At 46.3% G+C, this 23,658-nt stretch overlaps 1 protein-coding gene across 6 annotated transcripts; it reads left to right on the plus strand.

Moving 5' to 3' along the window:
* The first annotated feature begins 533 nt into the window (after positions 1 to 533).
* LOC104012400 (WEE2 oocyte meiosis inhibiting kinase) lies at positions 534 to 22,048 on the plus strand. 6 transcript variants are annotated; one of them, XM_087767144.1, is made up of 16 exons: positions 2,193 to 2,564; positions 5,685 to 5,884; positions 6,762 to 6,810; positions 9,342 to 9,514; positions 10,175 to 10,296; positions 11,581 to 11,727; positions 12,521 to 12,622; positions 12,985 to 13,070; positions 13,973 to 14,143; positions 14,232 to 14,374; positions 17,001 to 17,037; positions 18,310 to 18,370; positions 19,340 to 19,480; positions 20,151 to 20,238; positions 20,456 to 20,544; positions 21,866 to 22,048. In XM_087767144.1, the coding sequence occupies exons 1-16, from the start codon at positions 2,232 to 2,234 to the stop codon at positions 21,910 to 21,912; spliced, it is 1,989 nt and encodes a 662-aa protein (XP_087623270.1). In that variant the 5' UTR covers positions 2,193 to 2,231; the 3' UTR covers positions 21,913 to 22,048. The 6 variants fall into 6 exon arrangements, with proteins under 6 accessions (XP_087623265.1, XP_087623268.1, XP_087623267.1 ...); XM_087767139.1 differs by lacking the exons at positions 17,001 to 17,037; positions 18,310 to 18,370; positions 19,340 to 19,480; ... (1 more) ...; positions 20,456 to 20,544; positions 21,866 to 22,048 and adding exons at positions 534 to 672; positions 1,242 to 1,630; positions 5,002 to 5,058; positions 15,319 to 16,578; XM_087767142.1 differs by lacking the exons at positions 17,001 to 17,037; positions 18,310 to 18,370; positions 19,340 to 19,480; ... (1 more) ...; positions 20,456 to 20,544; positions 21,866 to 22,048 and adding exons at positions 541 to 672; positions 1,242 to 1,630; positions 15,319 to 16,578.
* Positions 22,049 to 23,658: the final 1,610 nt, after the last annotated feature.

The raw sequence follows: 23,658 nt of genomic DNA on the forward strand, positions 1-23,658 counted from the left end.
CAGACCCCCATCTCCTCCAAGCTGTGGCCACTTCCAATTTCTGCATGTCCTTCTAGCAGCTCTCCTCGATGCTGAGAAAAAAGGCTGCCACAACCTCATTCCCAGTTAGTTAAAACTCACTCTGGTCCCTCTTCGAAAAGCAGGCTCACAAAGGCACAGGAAGATCCCTGTGTTTTACAGAGAGGCACAGGGAGAGGACACATTGACCTGCTCCCGGTGAGCGGCAGAGCCACCCTGCCTGCGGGGCTGCCTTCACCAACGCAGCCAGCTTCTCCCTCCTTTCTGTGATGGATGCGCTCGACCCCTTGACCAGACTGGCAGTGGCTTGGTGCAGGTTCCAGAAGAGGCAAAGGCCTGAGCTGTAGATGGGCGGTGAATTCCTCTAGTTTCAATCTGTTCTCTGAAAACCCACAAAGGAGCAGAGCGACTCGTTTATCAAGGAACAAAGCAAGCTGTGAGTACAAGGAGTCTCCTGCATACCTTTTCTATCTCTCGTATTTTGACTACAAGTCAAACACTTTATCCTATAAATATGACAGCCTAAGAGCATTTTTTTGGAGCTGTCCCTGCCAGGCAGCGTGGCTGCATGGCGGTGATCTCCCCCGCTCCCCAGGACACCTCTCAAGGCTGCTTCTCAAGGCAGAGAGACCTTTTTCTGACGACAGATCTTTGGTAAGCAACCGATATTGTGCATAACCTTTTGTCTTGGTAATTTCGATTGCATGCTGAATTGATGCTAATGAAACATTATATAAGCTTTGCATATATAATCCTTTAGACATAAACCATTGACCAAGTCTAAGACGAGGACTGGATCTAGCTGCACCTAGCCTCCTCTCTGAGGAAGAAGTTTAGAAAGCAAGGGGGTCCTTTCTGAAACTCGTGACTCAACGGGAGGGTCCTCCTTACCCTCTGCATCTTCAGTCTCTCCGTAAATCATTCTAACTCGAGTGTAACTCAGTTTCCCTTTGTATGATTTTTCCATGTAGTAATTAATAGAATGAACCTTGCCATCAAACTTTGTTAAGGTGCACTTTCACAACATCGTATTAAAACCACTTTTGCTAATACCTCTGTCGGTGATTCCTTAAATAAATCACCCCTCTCCCATTCGTGACACTCTCCTGGGGCATGCGCTTGCAACCTCAAGATGGGAGCCCATACAAAGACTTGTGTATGGTCCCTAACTCTCTCCTGAACTCTAGCACATTATAAATTAGGCTACTAATCTCTCCTCGCAGGCTGCAACGCTTGTCCAAACTAATATGCATCTAAATGCAGGAAGCCAAATTCAGACTTACAAGAAGGAAGCACAGGGCCCCATCACCACAAGATTAATCACTTATACAAGTAAAGCTCACAAAGACTGCATCTCTGATGGGATTAACATGAAGCAGACTGGCTGCCAGCAAACATCACCTCCCTGTAGGCCCTGGGAAGCTGGAGGTGGGAAGAGCGTGCAGAAGCAAGGCGATGACTCAGAGGGAGCCCTGGCTCCCTGCAGAGCTGGTTGCAGGCACAGCAAATCCGCATCCACAGCAAAAGCCCTCAGCCACCAACTTTCCTAGGCACAGGCAACTGTGCACAGGTGCTGCCGAGCTCCAAATGTTTCCCATTAGCAATGGCCCAGGTGCGTGTGGTGGTTATAAATGTGCCAGGGCAGAGGAGCTGCCTGTGGGGTATCTGGTAACTGTTTGGGGTGTCCTCTGCTTTTGCAGCTGTATGTAGCATGGGTTCTTTTTCTCTGGTTGAGAAATTTAAGGTAGAAAAGGATGAGAGGAGGGCTGGTGTGTGTTGTTCTTTAGGATTTGATAGCTCTGTTTCTATGTGTGATGAGAGCAGTGGATGAAGCACTAATGGGTGGAGAAGTTGCCTTGGAGGCTTACTGGGAAAGACAGTGACTTCTGAGTTGTATCTGACTTGCACCAACAAGATGAAAAGCAGAATCTGTTGTTGTTACATAAGTAGTAACTGAATGGATTTGTATTTGCTAATTCTGGGGTACTTGTCCTTAACCAATGCCATCAAGTGACATCTATGAGTGATCCAGGCTTCTGTGTATGTGGGATTGGGGTGGGGGAGTGCATGTGGTGAGTACAACTAATGCCTTTAATAAGACAAGGAAGAGGGTGGTTCGTCTGCCTGTGTAAATAATGCTATCTTCCTCTGCCCTTCTCCCTCTAACAAACCAGGCCAGTATCAGCTCTACCTGTTCTGTTTCATATGGTGACATGGATGACTGGGACAACAGTGATGAACTCGTTCAGCGACTGGATTTTTCCAGTTGTGGTGAAGAGAGTGAAGACAGAAGCATACACGAGGAGGATGCCCTGAGCTCGAGCCCTCCCAGGAGTTGCGAGTTCCAGAAGTGGCAAGGGAGCAGTCCTCTGCCAGCAACCCCTCAGAGAAAGCTTAGTGATATTTTCCTGAGCAGGACGAAAGCCTGGGTGAGCCCCACCCTGAAGCCTTCCCCAGCTGTGAGCAAGAGCCGGGGTAATGCTGAGACACCACTGCACATCACCTGGAAAAAGCTGCAGCTGTGTGACACCCCACACACTCCCAAGGTAATGGCATGTATCAACTCTGTCTGAGCAGGCAAGGTCTGCGGTGTCGCTGGGGCATCACTGCGTGGGTGGCGAGGGGATTTGTTGTTAGCTCTGTGGAAAGAATTTTTTGGATGTTGCTGTTGTTAGGATCTACTCTTCCCTTACAAACCTGGACCATGAGCTCCTTAGCTATGGGAGGGTTATTCTGTGGGTGTGAATAGAAACCTGTGTGTGGGAGCAGATGTCTTGACTCTTTCCAAGCTGTTGTTAAAATCAATTAGTTGATGTTGGGCCAGCCTGACTTAAAAAAACAAGCAACCATGTGCCTTGGCTGCCCATGTGCCCCTCACACTCTGCTTAGGGTAGCATCTCTGTAGGAAGTGTGCACTGTGCTCCCAGAGGGATAAATGCATCTCTCTTCAAGCAGCTTGTCATTCCAGGGGAATGACAGGCAGCTGCCCTGACTTCTCTGTTCAACACATTTTTGGATGCAAGTGGGTCTTCTCTTGAAAGAGAAAGTTGGAAATGATGTTGTGGCTGGGGTGTACTTTGTCTGGCAAGCTGGGATTGCCTCCAACCAGCTTGTTGTCCAGTGATGCTGATTATTTTCTTGTGTGAAACTGAGCTGCTCAGTGAATTTGGGGAAAGCAGGTCCTTGTTCTCAGGGTAGCAAATACCCTGTGGAAGGTTAACAAATCAATGTGTGCTTGTGGAGTAAGGTTAGCCTGTCTTCCTCTATGTCACTGTCCTAAAAGGTAACTTATCTGCTGAGCTAGTTTCTTGGGGGAATAATCCCAGCCCCTATTTGCTGTGAAACTTATCGTATAGAATGTAATACAACTGCTTTTTGTCTTCTGTAAGCACAAGTGGAGACTTGACGTCAGCTTCTCTGTTCCTAGATAACTTCTGTTGTGTGCACTGACTTCTAGCATTCAAAACTTGCAATGAAATGTAGCTCTTTCCGTCCTCTCTCAATATTCCTGCTCTACTGATAGACTGGCTGCTCCTTTGCTTAAGCAATACACAGAAGATCAGTCCTTTTAGTACTTCTGAGCTAGGATTTGACTTCTGTTCCCCTCCAGAAACTTGATTATGTGGAGAGAAGGATGATCCTGTGGATGATCCAGCTGTGTGGCCATATTTACTGAGGAATGGCCTGCTGCTCTCTAGGGGAAAGAGGCTCTAAATGGCATCGCTCCAAGAATTTCCTGCAATGACCTTTTATAGGAAATCTCCCTGAATCTCATCTGAAAACAGGCAAGAGGTCTAGAATCTCTTCCAGACCAGATGGGCTACTGGTAGTGCTGGGTGCTTTCAATGTGTGCTCTTGTGTTGGCTGGATGCTTCAAGGCATGCTGCCCATGGTTTGTCACCTTGTAGCCCATGAGCAGCAATTGAACTAAATCAACAATTTATTTTCCTTTGCTATCTTCTGGGAGAAAGGTCTTGGTTTCCAAGCATGCTGCAAAAGGTGGGCTCCAAAGGGCCTAAATCTGCTTACAAACGAGGCTGGGAGCATTGATCTTGGAACATTTCAAGGTGAGAGAAAGGGTAAGGCAGCAGAGCCACATCTAATTGCAGACAGATGAGCACTGGAGCCTCAGCTAGGATGCATGGCAGAGGAGTCAGATGATTGTATTTTGTAGACTTACCCAATCCTGGAACAGATTGCTAGAGCTAGTTATGGTAGCTGCCTTACACTGTATGGCAGCAGCTACTCTCAGATGATGTTACAGGAGACAAGTCTGCCTGATTACAAAATAGAGCCCTAGTAGAGCAGATGGGAATTGCATGCATACAACAGCAGGCTGCAATGGTATTTTAGATCCCTTTCTTGACTTGAGGCTAGACTAGCACATAGCCACAATTCTACAGAGCTCCTAGGCTGCTGAGTAAATTGGGCTTGGACATATACTGATTTTAATACATCCATATGCAGAACTTTTCCATCCAGGAGCAAGGAGATGCAGACCAGAGCTTGAGAAAGTGATCAAGAAGCACTTTCAGGGTCATAGTAAACCAGTAGCTGAACTTCCAAGTATGGTATAGAAAGAAAGGGATGTCCCAGAAGTAGCTATACCCATGACTGCCGCATCAATTAGGTAAATGCAGGATACTGCATGCAGCTCTAGGTTTTTCTATCTTCAGAAACTTTCAATGAGAGAAGGGAGGAACTCTAGATATGATCCTGGAGCTACATCCCCACTCACAAGAGCGAGACCACTGTTGGATCAAAAAGATATAGAAGTATCTTGATCTTCATGACAGGGAGAGTTCTGGGTTCTTGAAGGGCTTTTAACTAGAAGAAAGAAATATGTTAAAAATCCCTTTAGACCTTACATCACTCTCTTGAAGCCGAAACAAGCCAAAACCAAACATATTTCAAAAAGCTGATGGTTACCAAAGGGGTCAAATCATGGAAAGTAAGATTTTTTTTTTTTTTTTCTGTCTTCAGATCAAGACTGGGTGCTTCTCTGAAGTTATGCTTTACTCAGCCCAAGGTTTTGGACTAGTAGGTGAAACCCAATGGCCTGTCTTCTGTGGGAAGCTGAACTATAGAAGAGGTTCTTTCTGAACTTAGGTTTCTGAAACTGTTTTTTCTTCTCAAGGAGAACTGTTTTCTGATCACTTTGCCAGTAGCCATATAAAAATATTTCTACCAACTTCCCCTATGCTAATGCTGCTTGTTGCTGGGGAACCAAAAGGAAACTTGGGTGATGTTCTATCTCATCTCCTGACAAACCTGTCCTGACCAAACTGATGCAACAGTCCATGCTTGGCAGACCTGGGTCTTCCATGTTAATGCAACATATGATGCAATTTCGGTGTCTCTGTCGGTGTGAAAGATGAGCGGCTGGCTCCTCTTGAGGACTGTGCTTGCCAAAATGGCTCTGCAGGCCTCACCCAAGTGAGCAGGGAATAGAGTCTGAAAGGGCTTAGCAAAGAACGTAACACTTTGTGGAAGGAAAAGAAAACTGTCAGGACTAAATTAGGAATGCAGGGTTTTAATGATCTGGGTATTCTGAGGAAGGGAGCGGAGTTCTCCTTGATTTGCAGGAGAGCAGAGATTTTATTCTGAGATAGCAGCAACATAAACATTTTGCTGGCTTATCTGCCACTTTTTTTCCCTCAATACAGAGCCTGTTATCAAAGACAGCTTTTCCTTCATCTGGGGCAAAGGTGCCACCCAAAGGCTTCCGACATCTGAGGTTTACTCCTGGTGCTGACTTGGATGACTCTACCCAAGCTTCTCTTGTCAACATTAATCCCTTTACACCAGAGTCATATCGACAAATGCTCTTTCTTCCTAATGGCAAGCGGAAGACCAGAGGAGAGCTGTAAGTGAACTGCTCTTAAATAACAGGCTGGAAGGAGACCATTTGAAGGAGATAAGTAATGGTGGAGATGTTTAGTACCTGGATTTATTTGCTAACAATGAATCATTCACTTCCGTAGTATTCATTGGCGCAGAGCAAACATTAGCAGACATATGAAAGTAATGCAAATACAATCAATCATTTCTTTTGTTCAGAAATGTAAGTGAGAGATCAACAGCTAACCTCAAGGCTACGGCTGTAGGAGAAAACCGTACCTCTTTCTTGACCATGGGTAGAGTGGAGCTTGATTCAGTTATGCACATACCCACAACTTGGAAGAAACGACATGCATGTTTGCATGTAATACAGCTTTTAAGATGGGTGCAGGCTACTGCTGACCTGCAAAAGTTCTGTGTCTGGTCTGGGTTAACCAAGACACAAACTTAGTCAAATACCTGTGCGCTACAATGACGTTCAGCTTCTTTCATAGCTCCAACTGTAGCAGATGCTCAGCTGGGTATCCCCCTTGAGAGCACAGTGGGGCAGTTCTTTCCTTCACTGGGAGCTTGTTGTGCAAGGTCGTCTCCCATGTAGCTTCACCAGTAATAAGGTGGCCAGGAGAATGATGCCCCTGAATGATGCTACTCTGTCCTGTGGCCGGTACTGAAGTTGGTATGTGGAGGCTTTCTAAATGGAAATAAAGACTTCCTAGCCTGGGTCTACAGCCTTTAAGGCCTGAACTAGAAACTCATTGTATATTAACACTCTATAAAATGTTTTTAATTAAACTGTGAAGCAAGGTTTGGAGATTCTTTTGAAAAAATGTTTTCATTTCAAATCTCATTTGGATTGCTGCACTGAAATGATACATCCAGACTTTCCTAAACTTCTGTTGTAGGAGGGGTCCTGATTCAAGAAGCCAGATAAAACAGGAGCTGCCTACAAAGGTAAGTGTCTGTGTACTTCCTCCCACAGAGCCAATAGGATGCTTGTAAAGATTTGGTGCTTGATGAAATTTATTCTGCTATTGGAGTATAAATCATGGTGTCATGCCAGAGGATGAGTACCTATGACAGAATAATTCCAAGCTGAATGTTTTATGTTAGCATTTGTTTGAGACAACAAACTCGGAAATGATTCCTATCTCTAAAGGAAACTTGTACTACAGCAGATCTGAAACTTTGACAAGTAATCCTAAAACTCATTGATTTTTGGTCAGAAGGTCTTTCTAGGAAATACAATATAATTTGGGTTCCTCAGGGGGAACTGTGTTACAATATTATTGAGTTAGCGTAAATAGTGACTGTACCTTTGCGGCTTGAAAAAGCAGGTGTATTGCTGTTCCTATGAATTGGTGTACTGAGCATCTTTAAATGTGAATGGAACATGGCTTCTATATTGTAAATAACATATGGATCTGCACTGCAAAAACACAAAGACTGAGCTGAACGGCTCTGATGTGGATAAGTACTGAGGGTAGAGTTTCAGTTGTGGTAGTCACAATGGCAAACTTCTGAAGCAAGGCAGCAAATTCTGTACCCTCCTTCAGTACGAACATGTCCAGCTGGGGGGTGTCTGTGTGCCTTGGGGTCCAAGGGAAGGCCCACTGCAGCGTATGTAGCTACAGGACAGCAAACACTGTCTTACAACTCAAACTCAAGTTCTCTTGCTGTTGCCAATGTCTGCGCTTCGCTGGCAAACCTCAGCGGCGGGGTGTGTTGGCCTGGCTGCACGGGGCAGGGTGCGAGGTCTCGTACCCCCAGCTGCACTGGCAGAACTGGGCAGCTGCTGTGGGAACGTGTGTTCTGCAGCTGCTTTCCTTCTTCCTAGTGTTATCTGGGGGGAAGCTACTCATCCAGCTGGCTCGTGGAAAGCAAGCCAAGCCTGAATTGAATACTTGTGTTTAGGTCGGGTAAAAATCTCAGTTTTCCTTAGCAGCCCCTCGAAGGAAATATCTTGCCGTCTGCAAGTAGATAGAATTGTTCATTGTGATTGTGAAATAATTAGGCTTACTGGAAGAACAATGGTACCCTCTAGCCGAGGAGACTGGTATTGCAGAAAAACTACAGCTGCAGAGTAAATCTTCTACCAGGTAACAACCGGGGTTACCACAATTATTGCTTTCCTTAGAAGAAAGCCTCAAAGAACTTGTAACTTACTGGAAATATTATTCTGCTCGAGTGCTGGTTAGATTGAGTATGTAATATAGATATAAAATTGTGTACTAGGAGGTATCTTTATTCCCTGAGCTTTTTAAGATACTGTAAACTGTAGATGCCTTATGAAATACAATCTGTTGTGAAGGGCTGCTGTTTCATATGGGCCACATCTTACTGGCTGTGAGGACCAACTCTTTACCCTCACCCTGTAAGGTCATATGCCGTATACTACAGCAATCACGGCAGTGGTTTCTGTGGAAACCACTGTGCAACATGAGCCACTGGCCCCATAAGGGATGCAGGAGGATGAAGAAAAATCACTTAGTCCACTCCCTTGTTGTTCACTTCATGCTCCACTGCTTATCTCTTCTTTTCTTATCTCCCCTGCCAGTAGACATCACTCTACCAGCAGTACCAGCAGCTCCTATTCCCCTAGTGACCATTACTGTAGCAATAATGATGTTCCAGCTGTTCTGCAGGCTTTCAGGCCTTTGTGGAAAAGTGGCTCCTGGTGAGAAATCATTGGGAATACAAACAGATATACACTGAGACCTGCTAATCTGCCATTAGTCAACAGCTGGTGCTTCAAACCTGATGACAGCCTGAACAGATTCAGAACGTCCTTGCTGCAGGCAACCTTAGCTGCCAGAGTAAAGCAGCTCTTGCATAGCTGGGGCCATATTAAGCCAACGCACCAAGCTTCTCTCCTGAGCTCAAAATAGGCAATAACTCTTACTTAAACACAAGTTCAGTAATGAGTCTGGCTAATTCAGAGGTACTGGACTTCCACCTACCAAGGCTGGCAACAGCCTTATTGAGACTGCAGTAGCTGGGCAAAAGACAAGTATTTTCTTGTTGCCTCCTGTTCATTCCTGACTGACTCCATCAACCATGGGTCTAGGAACTGGGTAGGGCTACCAAGAGGAGAGATGTGATGGTAGTAACCCAAAAAGATTTAGGCACATACAGCCAACTAGACTACAATTCTCCTTGGCTGCATTTTCTACCTCTATGGCTAGCAAGTCGTGATTTAAAAAAACACAATAACAAGAAAAAAAAAAACCTTGGCCAAACCAGGCCAAGATGGCCTTTGTTAGGTGGTCAGAAAAAAAACCACAACATGCCTAAGGGAAAGGTAGCATTTCAAGAAGAACTGGCAGTGCGCTTGCACACATGCCTGGATGAACATCCAGAATGGGAGAGGGAGCAACATGGGTGCTCTCTGAGAGCAAGTGCCGCACAGCTCTAAAAGCATGACAGATGTCATTATCTAAGTCTTTGAATTCATACTTGTCTTTGCCATTTTTGTGACCTTGCAGAGATATCCTCTGAAAGAGAGCAATATGGTTTCCCGCTACAAGAAGGAGTTCCTGGAACTAGAAAAAATTGGTGTGGGGGAATTTGGCTCTGTCTACAAGTGCATCAAACGCCTTGATGGATGTGTTTATGCCATCAAACGCTCCAAAAGGCCTCTGGCAGGATCCTCGGATGAGTGAGTGTGCTAGATAGAAACTGCCAGTTGAAATGATGGGCATGCTCTTGGGAGGTGTGATGGGGAAGGAGGGAGTGTGGATGTAAAGGTATCTGAGGGGTGGCATGAGAAAAACTGGCTGCTGTTGCACTCCCAAGTAACAGTTGGGAGAGTGGGGGAAGTTACCACTTTAGGACTATTGGGTATAAATGTCTGAGAAAGGTAAGAAGCCACACGCATTGTAAAGTGAGATGACAGCTTACCTGAACAACTCGGGTCTGTGCAGAGAGTCTCTTTAAAATAACAACTGTCAAATAGTTCATTTGTGGTATGTCCCTGCCCTGCTGTATGGCCAGATCTGCTCACATCTGTATTGACCATATGGTGTTGTCCTGCATGCTAAAGCAAAGTCTTTGAAGCTGCCTTTGCCTCTTCAACACAAGACTTGCTCAGTGATTTTTTTTTTTTTTTTTTCTGACAGCTGCTCAGTGCTTTTGAGCAGGGGCAGGTTTTGCTTCAGCAGCTGTGAGAGCCAGTCTACCTGCCAATAGCCAAGAGAAAGTCCTAAACACCTCTGCTTCCCCTTTCTCAAGCCAGGCTGAAAACCAGGGCTCCTCTCATGGTCCCAAGCAGGACCCTGGCACCCTGTCACCACTGCTTTTTCTGTGTGTGCTTCTCTAGGCAGCTGGCACTGCGCGAGGTTTATGCTCACGCTGTCCTTGGACACCACCCCCATGTTGTGCGCTACTACTCGGCGTGGGCAGAGGACGATCACATGATTATCCAAAATGAACACTGCAATGGTAAGAGCTGTGACATTGCTAAAGGCTGAGATCTCAGGATGGGTGCAGTTACCTTCTTTTGGTAAGAATCTTTAAGTACGGGACGTTTTGGCTTACAACAAAGCAAACTGCACTGGGGCTACAGTTCCGTGGAGAATCCAGTAAGGGCTCATAATACTTAGGCAAAGCTCTGGTGCCAATGTCTTACAAGTAGTGAATACCCTCTAATTTGTGGGATTTTTAAACAGTTTCCCAGGCTAGCCAACACAGAGAAAGTATTCCCCATGGCAATGCTTAGAGCTGCATCTGGGACTGCCCAGGTAAAACCTGATATGAGTGACTCAAGAGCAGCTAACTTGAGTGCCATGTATCTTGGAAACAAATCCTTCCTCATGAAGGGAGTAATGATTTGAAGAGTGGCTACCTGGTTGAGATGAAGGCACCTTGGCTAGAAGAAAGGGCTCAACAGCTGCAGAGGAACAGAGCTAAATAATGAGGTAAACTGTAAATGGGGTGCTGTAGGCAGGGTGGTACACTCTTACTTAGGTTTGCCCTTGGCCATACCACTGTTTGGGAGACATTGGAAAAGACACCTCTGGCTACCAGAGGAGCTGAAGGCAAATATGTAGCTCTCCTTTCAACTGCTCCTGCAGTCTTGGGGCTCAGTGATGAGTGGTGATAGCTGTTTGGAGTAATGACTTCAAATCTGGTGAAGGTAGCCGTGAAACATGGTGATTGTTGCTGCAGCATTGATGCATTTCTTGTGTTCTAGTGGATGAACATCTGAGACTAAAGGAGAAGTGGTGAAAAGCAGGCTGATGGGGAGAGAGACCACAGTATTTGCTAGTCCTGAAACAGCCAGAGTGCCTTAATGGAGACCCACAAAACTCTGCTTGTGTCAAATGTTACATTCTTCAATCAAAAATCTGCTAGTGGGAGCTTAATGTCCTTGCTCCACCATTCATATACCTGCTTTCTGCCTGTAAGCATGGCAAAAGTAATTAACTTTTCCACTGTTCGCTTGGAGCAGCATCAGCATCATTACCAGGTCAGCCCTTCTGGTGCTGTAGGTAGAAGTGTTGCTCAGTCCTTGGCAAGCAGGAGGCAGGGTGCTCTGAGGCAATGGAAAGGCTGAAGCCAAATGGTGATGTCCAAGTTTGATCACTAGAGCGTATAGAGCTGGTCTGGTCGGGGTTGTCACTAGCAAGCCTGCAAGTGCTCTGGGCAATAGTTTCTACTAAGCTATTTCAAACATGCTGCTCCATAAAATCTTTGTCAGGTCTCAGGCTGACTGTTTTCACCTAGGCGGGAGTCTCCAAGATGTGCTGCTGGAAAATGCGAAGCTTGGCCAGTATTTCCCAGAAGCAGAGCTGAAAGAAATATTGTTACAAGTCTCCATGGGGCTAAAATACATCCATAACTCTGGCCTTGTGCACCTGGATATCAAACCTAGTAAGTATAGCGCTCTCCTCCTTTGCGGAGGGTCCTCCAAGTGACCCTCCAGGGGTAGGATCTGTAACTGGTGCTTCTGACTGGACCTATTACAGTGCTTGAAAGGAAAGAGGATCTTGCCCTAAAAGGTGACTCTCTTGTTGATTTTTTTAATCTTGCCACTACTGCTGCTCTAAAACTGAGGCTTCTCTGATAGTTGGCAGCATTTTACTTATGTCCCATGCTCTTTATAATCCTGGCTCATGGGAATCACTTTCCTACTGGTGGAGCAAGTAAGGCTACTAATGAAGATGGGGACTTCCTGATTTGCTGCCGTCTTGTTGCACAACACTTGACCTTTGTACGTGAGAGCTGGAGTGAGATGTGAATATTTATTGTACCGACCCTGAGGGATCGAATTCCTGCCAGAAATAGTAACAATCTTTTCTCTCTGCAGCTGAGGATGGGCACCTCCAGGGCAATGCTCCCCCCCACAGTCACAGAGTTACATCCATAGAGTTGAGCTCCTTTTTTCCTGCTGAAATCATGCTTCTAGCTTGGGGGTCAGAGGGAGGGGCAGAAAAGTTGATTACACCAGGATATTTTATGCACAAGATACAACTGCCTTCTGTCAGCTGTATTGCTGAATATGTAAGCTAGGGCAGAAAGCAGACTTAACAGGTGGGAAGCATGTGCGTAATTTCTCTGGCTGCAAAGCTTAACTAACTTGACAAGTGGGATTTTTACAAAGTTGTCAGGCTGCTGCAGTCTGGCTACTGATACCACACTATTGCTAAACTTCACTGTCTTGCAGGCAATATCTTCATCTGTCACAAGCTGGAAGTTGCGAGCCCTGCTGGGCAGGACGAGAGTGACAGTGAAGATGAATTCTCTTCTGGTGTGATATATAAGATTGGTAGGTTTTAGCCCACTTTACAACTGGCTTAAGATTAGGGCTGCTCATTACTTCTTGATATTGTTCTGTCCTGCTGGCTGAAGAGACTTGCATACAAAATGGTTAGCATAGTCGCGAATGCCTCTGCTATTACCAGAATTCGCAAATGCCTCTGCTACTTACCAGAATTAATTTCTTTAAGGAGGCAAGTCCTAGAAAACTCATGTGCTTGTTTCCAAGCCCAGATTCCTGAGTAGGGAACAGGCTTGGCCTCTTAATCAGTATTTCCTGATTGCTCCATTGGTGCCTACAAAATGCAGGCTTTTATTGATGGAGGAGATCTACATCAGTTTGCTCCATTAGTTGCTTGTTCTTTGTCTCAGGTGACCTTGGCCATGTGACATCAGTAACAAACCCCCAGGTGGAGGAAGGAGACAGACGGTTTTTGGCCAATGAGATTTTGCAAGAGGTACAGCTGCTAGCGGGGTGGTGGGGACAACAGGGTGGTGAGCAAGTGGGGAGATCCACTGCAGTGCAATCATTAGTCTGGCATATTCCTTGCCTTATCTCCTTTTCCTTGTGTCGGGTCTGGCTGTGGAATCACCAAAATTAACACTTAACTAAGAATAGTATAGGCGTGGGTCATGTACATAGTTAATGTACTTCATAGGTAACTTTAGATTATTGCAACTATTCTGCCTGCGAGGGATGAATGGGACAAAACCTTTATCAGTTTGGAGACATTTCATGTTACACACCCAGCTGAGATTAAACTGCTGGATGTGGCTACTGAGGAATAATGCACCCAGACAAATGCCTGGTACAAAACCACTGATCAAGTAGTGTGGAGAGGTGGAGGAGGTACAACGCACCTCTTAAACTGGCTGCAGTTTTGCCACTCTCGCCAGTGAACAAAGAGGGAATCAGTATGTAACAACCAGCTTGGATATGTTCATCAACTCGGGTATTTAAGTGACAGTATCTTTTTTGGGCTGCAAGTGGATTTAGGAACTGTTAGATCAAGGTATCACATGCAGGCTTTAGTTTTAGTTGGGCATGGCTAGCTTATTGCCTTGTGGTAAAGGCTGGAGGCACACATCTGTTAGGCCGTCCTCTGAATTTCCTGTGGTGATTCTAATGTGGGCTGCAAGCTCCTCATGACTGGGTGAAAGCTAATGTGCTATTAGCTACCAATATTACTTGCTATCAATGTTTCTATCCTAAAGAGGAGAAAACAGCTAACTGGGATGGTGAAGGCAGTGTCATACATATACTTGTTTGGCTGTTTCTTTTTGAGCTGGTATGCCAATGCACCTTTGCTCTGTATAGCAAGATGTTCCCGTTCTATAACTGTTTATCTTCTCTCTGCAGCAGTACTGCTATTTGCCAAAGGCAGACATCTTTGCCCTGGCACTCACAGTAGCTCTAGCGGCCGGCACAGCACCACTGCCTCACAACGGAGCCATGTGGCACCACATCCGCAAAGGCAATATCCCACCGATCCCCCAGAAGCTTCCTCATTGCTTTCTTGAACTCCTCAAGGTGAGGCAGTAGTCTTGACAGGATAGAGGTTTTCCCAGTTGACATGTGATGGAGGCAGTGTTAAACCCTGAACTCCTTTGCCTTCTAGCTCATGATCCATCCTGACCCAGTGGAAAGACCTTCTGCCACAGCTCTTACTAAACATCCAGTTCTCCGTCCTTCACGTGGAAATGCTGTGCAGCTCCAGGAGCAGCTAAATGTGGAGAAGTGCAAGACTGCCATGCTGGAAAGGTAGGGCTGGCTTGGGCATGAAGGGGAGAAGACATGGGCACAGCAAGTGCTGGTCACCAGGCTTGAATGTAGGGTGGTAGTGTTGGGAGACCCAACGTGCAGAAATACCCAGTCAGCTCCTGTGCCTAGAGCTGGGGAGGGTGATGGGGCTGTAGCAGGGACTTGTAGTGCCCAAGTAGCTGTGGTTCACTCCCAGCTTTGAGGAGCTGGCTAAATTAGAGCAGTGAACTTGCACGCTTAGTGCAACCACTGGCAATGGAAAATACTGGTGCAATATGCAGCCAGTGGGTAGATGAGGAATTGATACTGCACTGAGACAGTGGCCTAGCACAGAAGGAAGAGAAATATCAGGTGGTGGCAGACATCCTCTTTCTCCTTGCTCCCTCTCACTGCTATCGGTAGTAACGTTTTGAGGTGCTGGGATCCAGGAACTGCCCCACCACCCCTCCTAGTGCAATAGTCAACTGAGGAATAGTCAGCTGAGGAATAGGTTTTCCATGTAGACAGAAGAGCATATGCTCTGGGAGAACAGCAAGCATCCGGGGGAAAAAAGGCAACAGAAAAGCAGCATGTGCCTTTATTAGGTATTTGTGCTGCACAAGATTACACTGATTGAAGTTCCACCATTCACAAATATCTGAAACAACGGGAGAAAAACTGAGCTAAGGACTCTTCATACTGGTGCCAGTCTTGGTGTGTGTTGCTGGCCTGATGCATAGTTTTCTTTTGGTAAACCTTCAAAGCTGATCTGTTCTGAAGTAGTAATTCTAGTGAAACCTACAGTAATCTTCATGTCACCCTCTGGGGTCAAAAGTCCAGCAATGCTGGAGTACTGCAGTAACCCTCTTGAGCAAGACTGTTCACAGCTTTCTTCTGCAGCTGCTGGGGATTCATGCATGATGTGGTTTTCTTCCTCTCCTCTTCCTTTCGTCTCCCCCCTGCAGGGAACTTAAAGCAGCTCGCCTTGCCCAGACCCTCATGAAGGACCAGCCCTTAGGAAGTGCCAAGTTGCAAGAGTCTGAAACCTCCTCTAAGCAGAACAGCAAGCGCCTGGTGGGAGGGAAGAGCTGTCGCTCATTTAGCTTTACTTTGGGTTACTGAATTTCTGCGTTGTCCAAAAAGCTCTGGCTGCTGAATGGCCCTGTGAAAGCAGAGGGTCTGCACAGACCGATGCCCCATATTTGTTCTCCCTCTGTAGTTTTTGGTTCCCTCGTTAGTTATGGTGAGATGTTGGCTGAGGGAAGAATGACTAGCTTGCAAGAGTCAGATCATGGGATTTAAGGTTGTCCTCGGTCTTTTACCTGTTTAATTTCTTGTATAACTGGTCGTCTTCTAGACTAAGAATAGCTTTGCTGTACAAGGGAAAGGATGGCATTTCCTCTGCTCGCTTCCCTCTTTGTTTAGTTGGGCCCTGTTATTGATGATGGTTTTTGCGGCCTTAACAGTCTGGCCTCCTGCATCTCTTTACAGGGGTAATAGTGGCTGTACATGGCTGGGTCCTAGAAGTGAGGAGGTGGAGACTGTGGTAGGCAGTTGTAACTACACATCAGGAGACAGACTGGTTACATAGCGGTCCTGGTGGACTTGTGATGCAATGGAGTGGTATTTCACAGAGGGGCACAAAGAGTAAAAGGAAACACTTTTTGGTAAGGGGGCCTTACTTGTGACAGTTGAAGGCAAACTTCCCCTCCCTTAGCTTTCAGTGACAGGCACAATATGATGTAGCTGATGTGGTTATGCTTTCGCAGACCGGTCCCTGATGCCTGACTTGTTTTATGCCGACTGGTAAGGACTCCTTGCTTCAAGTGGGGGAAAGGACTGTCGCGTGCTGGGAGCTGGGTCTGTGGACCTGTTTGCCTCCCAGCATCTTACACGTGGTGCAACCACCCGCCTGCAAACTGCAGCCTTTCAGCGGAGATGAGGGAAATCGGAAAGGGCTTTCTAGGCCTTGTCAGCCTTTCAGAGTTGCCCATGTAAAGCATGTATATATTTAATATTAAATCTCACCCCCTGCTTAATGTAACTTTCTGAATCCGTCGGCTGTACGTCTAGCTGTGGCAGCTGGACACGAACGGTGTACTGTTAACGGGGAGAGTGTGAAGTTGGTAACTTGGCTGTTTTCAGGTTTTACTGAAGTTTGTTTTCAAGTGCTGGCTTTTAAACTGCGAGATCCTACCCTTTCAGAAGCGAAACGTGCAAATAAAGATTTTAATCCTTTTACCTATGACGGGGTGACTTTTCTTTTTATTCCTTTGGGCCTCCTTCCCCGCCAGCCGGGAGCTCTCAACCTCCCGCAGGCGGCCAGGGGCAGGCGCCGGCCCTGCCCGGCGGCGGGAGGCCCCCTCCGCCCCGGCCCGGCCGCGGTGCGCTGCCCTCTACCGCCCCCCGGGCGCCTCTTCCCCCGCGGGCCCCTGCAGCACCGCCGGCGGGGGCGAGGGTCGCGTTTCCGCCCGGCCCCTCTTTGCGCAGGACCCATCGCTTCCCTTCCGTTTCCGGCCGTCTGCGGGGCCGCGGCGGGAGAGGTGCAGAGGGCGGGGGGGTCGGGCGGGAGGCCGGGGACCGGGGCTGTTGGCGGCGGGACGGGGCTCCCTCCGGCGCTGCTTCAGCCCTGCTTTTCCCTCCGCAGGCGCGGCGGCAGCATGTTGCGGCGACCGGCGTGGCAGGTAGGGCCGGGGGCGTGGGTGACGGATGCCTGAGGGAGCGGCCCTGGGGCCAGGCCGCGGCCCCGGCGGGAGTTTGGCCCTGGCTTTGTGTCCCCGGGGGCAGTCGCGGGGGGGGGGGGGGGGGGGGCCGGGCGGGGCTAAAACCCCTCCCGCCGCGGGGAGGCGGTGGTGGCGAGGCGGCGCAGCTGCCGCCGCGGGGCTGGCGGTAACGTGCTCCTCACGGAAGCTGCGTTTCGCTGCCGACGCCGGTTGCAGCGTTGCGAGGTGCGGGGGTAGCCGGGGGCGGGTCCCGAGGCCGCTGGCCTCTGCAGCGGGGGCTGCGAGGGCGGGAGGAGCGCTCAGCTGCTGGGCCAGGCCGGGCCGTCCTGCCCTGCCCTGCCCGCGAGCGGCTTTGCCTTCCCCGCAGCACTGGAAAAATGACGTATTAAAAGGTCCGGCTTATGCATGGAACGAGTCTTAGGTGATTTGCACGTACGTCAATGAACCATACAGACACACCGAAGCACTTTTGTTTTGCAAGTTGCGTTTCCTCTGGTTTAGCTCCTCTGGTCAACGCAGGACTTGTCAGTCTCGCCTTCCTTTAAGCTTTGTGACCACTTGTTGTAGGAGATGAGCTTTTCTTCCAGTTCCTGCGTGTGGGCCTCTTGCAGAGGTGTTCCTGGGCTTTGCTTTTCTCCTTTCTTCTAGAACGTGATATTTGCCGGCACCAAGTCACTTCCTTCTCTTTTTCGCACTTGTGTTTAGCTGCAGCAATCAGGTTTTTGCGGTCTTGATTTGCTGTTTGCTTGAGAACGAGGGGTTATCAGTGCATCATACTGCTTATGGCGGTGGATAGATGTACATTTTGGGCATGCCTTGTTAACCTCTGAAGCGAAGCAGAAAGTTGATGAAACTATCAAAACGGTGTTTGTTTCCAAAAACCGAAGCCCAACCAACTTAAACAACCCTTCCACTTCAAACCCACCCCCTTCCCCCATTATGTATTGTAGAAAAACAGTAGTTACTGCATGTCACAAAAATAATTGCTGGAGATGTACCTTTGGGGTGTTCTTTTTCCTAGGCAGCTTTTTAACCTCAGTTTAACCAAATATTCTTTGAATAATCCTATTGGCTTCATTTAGCTGAATGGATTTTTTCCCTCAGTCCCCCCATAAGTCACCAGAAAAGAACGTACCTGCAAAACCTGTAAGTGTTCGGAAAACGAGGTGTAAAAGTATGTGAATACTGTTCATACTTTGTGTCTTGGAAACTAATGTCTATCTGTTCCTTCAGGTGCTTCGCCAGTTTGTAAGACATGAGTCTGATACAGTTGGCTCATTGGTACTTGAAAGATGTAAGTAGCTCCGGAGATGAAACGTAGCTGTTACTCTTTGTGGTTTTTATCGTGGTTTTAGAATGGCTGAAATATGCCAGGAGAGGAGCAGTTAGGAATGGGAGCTCCTGAATGCAGTAACTAAGAATGTGTCGTTTCAAAGAGACAGACTCTTAAGTAGCTTTCTATCTGGTCTTTGTCAAGTCAAGCAGCCCTTAAGGGGGAAAAGAAAAAAGCCCTGACTTGAAGTACAAGCTGTAAAAGGCAGGTAGTCCTGCCTTATCAACGGCAGTGAATCTTGTATGCTGTTGTCATGTTTTCTAATACCTGCATTTAGGTGTCTCGTGCTTGTTTCTCAGACTCCTGTGTGCCTGGGGGACTTGTTTGGGTGCTGCTGCTGCCCCAGCATGATTTGCTCCAGCTGTACGCTTCAGACTTTACCATTCAGTTCACGTGCCCGTTGTGCAAGAGCGTTGCTCTCCCGACCTCCTCCAGTTGTCCTTCAACAAGGAGAAGGAATAAATTGTGTCCACCCAGTCCTGGTACCTGTGTAAAAACTAGTGACCCTCTAATTCAGAGGATGGGGTGTAATAATGCAACTTTGTTGTTTTAAAGGTATTGTTTTAAGGACAAAGCAATGCAATGCTATGGTTTTATCATCATGAAAAAAAAAGAAAGTCAAGATAAGTAAACGCAAAATAGTCTCAAGTGACATATGGATGTGTCTGTGAAAAAGATAACAAAGGAACAGAAAGAATGAAGAACCTTTAGCTTTCTAAATGAGCTTATTCAGCAGTGATGGCGATAGTACAGGCACAGTCAACCATCTGCAGGTCCTGAATAAGCCAGAAGTCACAAGAGCTTGAAAAATGGTTAGGAGGTGCAGAAAGTCATTGTTCTGGCCCTTGACAGAAGCTGACGACTTAGAACTTGCCATGATTAGAAGAATCATAATTCACCTGTATATGTATTTGCTCTTTCGCATTTCAGCCATGAATCGTGTTCAGTTACTTGGTCGGGTTGGACAGGACCCTATCATGAGGCAAGTGGATGGAAAAAATCCCGTTACCATATTTTCTCTTGCAACCAACGAGATGTGGCGAACAGGAGAAAGTGAGGTAACCCAGGGAGGTGAGTCTGCAATGAGCAACGTGCTTCTGCCGAGTTCTGAGGTCATGTTTGCATATTCAGTAGCACCACGCTTTGTCTTCAGGCTGCCATGTAAATCTCCTGGGTGCGGGGAAGTTCCTTTGAGGTCAGCAGAGATGCTGGTGCATTTCTGTGTTTCTTACTGATCCCCAGCAGCATGTACTGAATAAAGATCTGCATGTCAGCCTTCCTCTGGAGGAGAGGAAAGAGCGTTGAGTTCGCAGTTTTTCACTGCTGGAGTTGCCAGAGGTGTAGGGGGTTCCATACTGTAATTTGTATTTCAAGAGGGGGGAAAAAAGAACGATACATGTTCTCTTTGATTCTTCCATCAGTCTGCAGCTACAGATGTCTCTTTTTCTCTGACTTTTCTTCAATGTGGAGTGTGTGAGGGGAAAAAAACTCTAGTATGAGCACTGACTTCCAGGAAAACTGATCTCTTGGCTTGCACTGCGCTTCTGCATGATACTTTCATTGGGACACTGCTGAGTGGAGCATTGAGTTCTGGTATGGGGTGGGAGCTTGAGTGCTGGTACACTTCCGTTTTCACATCACTTTTCATCATTTGAGAACACCAACAAGTTGAAACTAATTTCTGAGGCTTGTGTCAAAAAGAGGATTTGGCATCCAACTTTATTATTTTTATGTAACTTAGGCGATATCAGTCAGAAGACGACATGGCACAGGATCTCTGTCTTCAGACCGGGCCTCAGGGATGTTACGTATCAGTATGTGAAGAAGGGGTAAGTGAATACCAAATGTGGTTGAGGATGCAATGCCTTAATAATCGATTGATGTAATAATTATGGTGACCAGGAGCTATACTAAGATACAAGTGCTATAAAATAAGCTAGTAGACGTGCTACAAACGAGTGAGGCAAATGCTTGTGTATTCAGAATCAGAGAGGAGAAAACAGCCATACAGTTCTCTGACCACAACCATATTCTTCATTTTTTCAGTGCTCGACTCTATGTTGAAGGGAAGATAGACTATGGTGAATATACAGATAAAAACAATGTTAGGCGGCAGGCCACAACAATTATAGCAGGTAAGGAACAACATACCAATGCCTACCTTGCCCTTTTAAAATGGAGAGGAGGTGGAGGACCTTTGAAATAGAGCTTGGTTTGTCCTCTTCCTCAGAATCCACACTTGGGGATTTTTGAGAGAATGAATAGGCTGTACCACTAGATGTCCTCTGGCACTGCTTGTGAAGACACAGAAAATGAGGGCATATAGTTGCAAACTGCTGCATAGTTTGTTCACACAAACGAGTTGGTGCAGCAGGTAGATACTGTTTGTTTTAAGAACACTGGTATGTAGTAGTGCAGGTCAGGCAGATTCCTTTTTGAAGCAGAGTTTGATTAGTAGCTTTATCTCGGTCTGGCAGGGAGTTTTTTCTTCCTGTTTAAGGCTGGAGGCTTCATCAACTTGAAGGACCTCTGTTTGTGAAAGACGTTTTAGGTGGGGATAAGTTGATGGAGGATTTAGATGGACCTCAGTCTGGTAGCCAGTAGTGGTGAGAAGAGCACAGAACAGCTAGGGAGTAGTCTTGTCCCTTGGGTAGACACAATGAAGAAGAGAACTGGGAAACTCAACTTTTTCCTTGAGCCTTTAAATAGCATGAGCGTCCTACATCTTCACTGTGGGTAGAGCCACTATCTTGTGGCTTTTGAGGGAGGGCTAAAATTATTGGGTAGTAGAGCAAACATTTCTGTTACACAAGTATATCGAAAAAAACTGGGCCAGAAGAGAAGGAAAAAAAACCCACCACAATTCTGGATGTTTCTGCTGTGCAGCCTCTTTAAAACAATTGAAATTTAAATGGGACTTTCACATGGAACAGTTCAGCTAGCAGTGCTGTAGGTTGCTGTGTATAAATAGCTGGAAGGGAGAAGCAAGTCCCTTTTTTTAATTAGTATTTATCCTAATGGTTTCTTTGTCGTGTTCAATATCCCCGTTCTCAAGATGCTTTAGAAATTACTGAGGCTTGATGAAATATGAGCTTCCTATAGTCCCATAGACTGATGACATAGCAGTGCATACTGAAAATGACAAAATAAAAAGGAAATAAGCTGTAACTGATAGAGATCATAGTCAAATAATTAAACCATTATTTTAAAATGTTTCTGGTACCTTTGACTGTGATCATCAGGTTTAGCACGCTTGTTTCATAGTATATATGGTCAGCTTTCTGGGGAGATAGAGCAAGAACCCTGTATCGGACACTTTTATTTTATGAACTATTCTGTTCCAAAATGCACATCTTTGCAGGTTATTTTAACACAAACAGGTTGTCGTTGTGGGTGTGCAGGCTTGCAACAGGGCAAAACAATCCTGAAGATTAAATTTTCTTTATTTCTTTTCAGATAATGTGATTTTTCTGAGTGATGGTGGTACGAAAGAAAAGGTGTGAGGTCGTTAGTGCTTGGACCCAGGCCATTTCATTCCTTTTGTTTTACAGTGCTTCATAATTCTGTAATCGTGTATATTGCTGTAGTTTCTTTAAAAAATAAATAAAACGTTTGATACCTATAGGGTATCTGTGTGCATTTTGTTTTGTTTTCCTGTGTGCTTTTTCTCTGTTCATCATCGTTTGGATTTCTTTCTTTTTTGCTCTTTCTTAAGAGAAAAGGTAACCCAGGCAGCTGTATTAATTCTTGAGCTGATGAGTATAAAAATGGAAGTCACCCTTTGCATCTTCAGCCATTTTCAAACTTATATCCTTGGCTGTCTTAACAATCTCTCTTCTGCCTTGCGGGGCCTGGGAGCCTAATCACCTCTCACTGTTAACATCCCTCCTGTGTTCTATAGGTGTAATTTTCAGTTTTTCCTTAGCTAAGTCAATTAGACAGTAAGTTTAAACCAGAGCCATTGGCCTCAACTGGTGCTCAGCTTGAAGTTTCCCTGTCCCAGACCCGGAGAAGGCCGCCTGCACATTTGTGTCTGCCCCTCCACTGATCACAGCATTTGATCAAATCAGGTGTTGCATTTTACCAAACCCTGTTTTGGTCATGTGCTTAGGTCTTCATTATTACGGCATTTGACATATGACGACTCTATGATGACATCAACATTCTCATCCCCGTACCTTGTTCGGGTGCTATGCCTACCGTTTGCCATCAGGAGGAGCTGGAGGAATTGACTGCCTTGGCTGCTCCTTCTGAGAGGCCTGCAATAGCGTGTGAAGAACGTTCCGGGTCCAGGATTCTCAGTTACTGTGGGACTGGCGTTTATTTTGCTTTAACTTTGTTCTATCGTCAGAAAGACTGAGAATTATTAGTATTGTTAGTAATAAAATTGCACAGCTGAAAGGTGTTTCATTCTACATGGAGAGGTGGTGAAATTCCCACTGCAGCACAGTGTGATGTGAACAGGAAGAGAAAAACATCAGAGGTGACAATTTCCTGCCTTCAAAGCTGGTGGGATTTTGTATCTCCTCTCTCTCTGATTTATCTCAAATAAAATCTCAAAATTTATAGTATTTGCAGCTCTTTCCCCTACAGAATGATGATCTTGTTTGTGCTTCTCTCTCTGAGCATTGTCAGACTACCAAAAACTTCAGTTCTTTCAGTTCAGCATTTATTTCCGGTTGAGGTTAATGCTGTAACTAGTATCCTAGCGCCTGTCGCTGGCATACTGAGGTGTTAGGTGTACTGGAAACGCTTAGCTACTTAAATGGGTTGTCATCCCCAGGAGATTGTGGTATCTTTTTAAATAGGAAGTTCTGACTTTAATTCCCTTTGCTACTTCTTGTTCAGTCTGAGCCTGCTGTACTGCTGGGAGAAGTGGTGGTGGTGCACTCGTCGTGATGGCGCACAGTAGCGATCCAAATACAGTTTGTGTTCGGTCCACACAAATTTTTCCTGTTAGCTGAAAGCTGAGCTTTGTCTTAATCTTCCTTCATATCTAGGAGGCCTCGAGTGAATGTGCTAAGCCTCTGCTTGTTCAGTGGTTACCTCCTTTTTTGCACTCTGCTGTGGTGGTGCAGCTCAACACAGCTTATGACAGTCTCTGCTTTGGAGCTTGGGAACTGGCTTTCTGCTCCGAACTCGGAGCAGAAGTGGCAGCAGTGATTCCCGTCGCAACTGCACATGGAGCGGCCAGAACTGCCACAACTCCTCTCAGCGCCGGCTGAATGGCTCCTGCTAATCTCTGCCCC

Source organism: Nipponia nippon, unplaced genomic scaffold (assembly GCF_047370975.1).
Source record: "Nipponia nippon isolate SJK-2023a ecotype South Korea unplaced genomic scaffold, ASM4737097v1 scaffold_3, whole genome shotgun sequence".
Lineage (NCBI taxonomy): Eukaryota > Metazoa > Chordata > Aves > Pelecaniformes > Threskiornithidae > Nipponia > Nipponia nippon.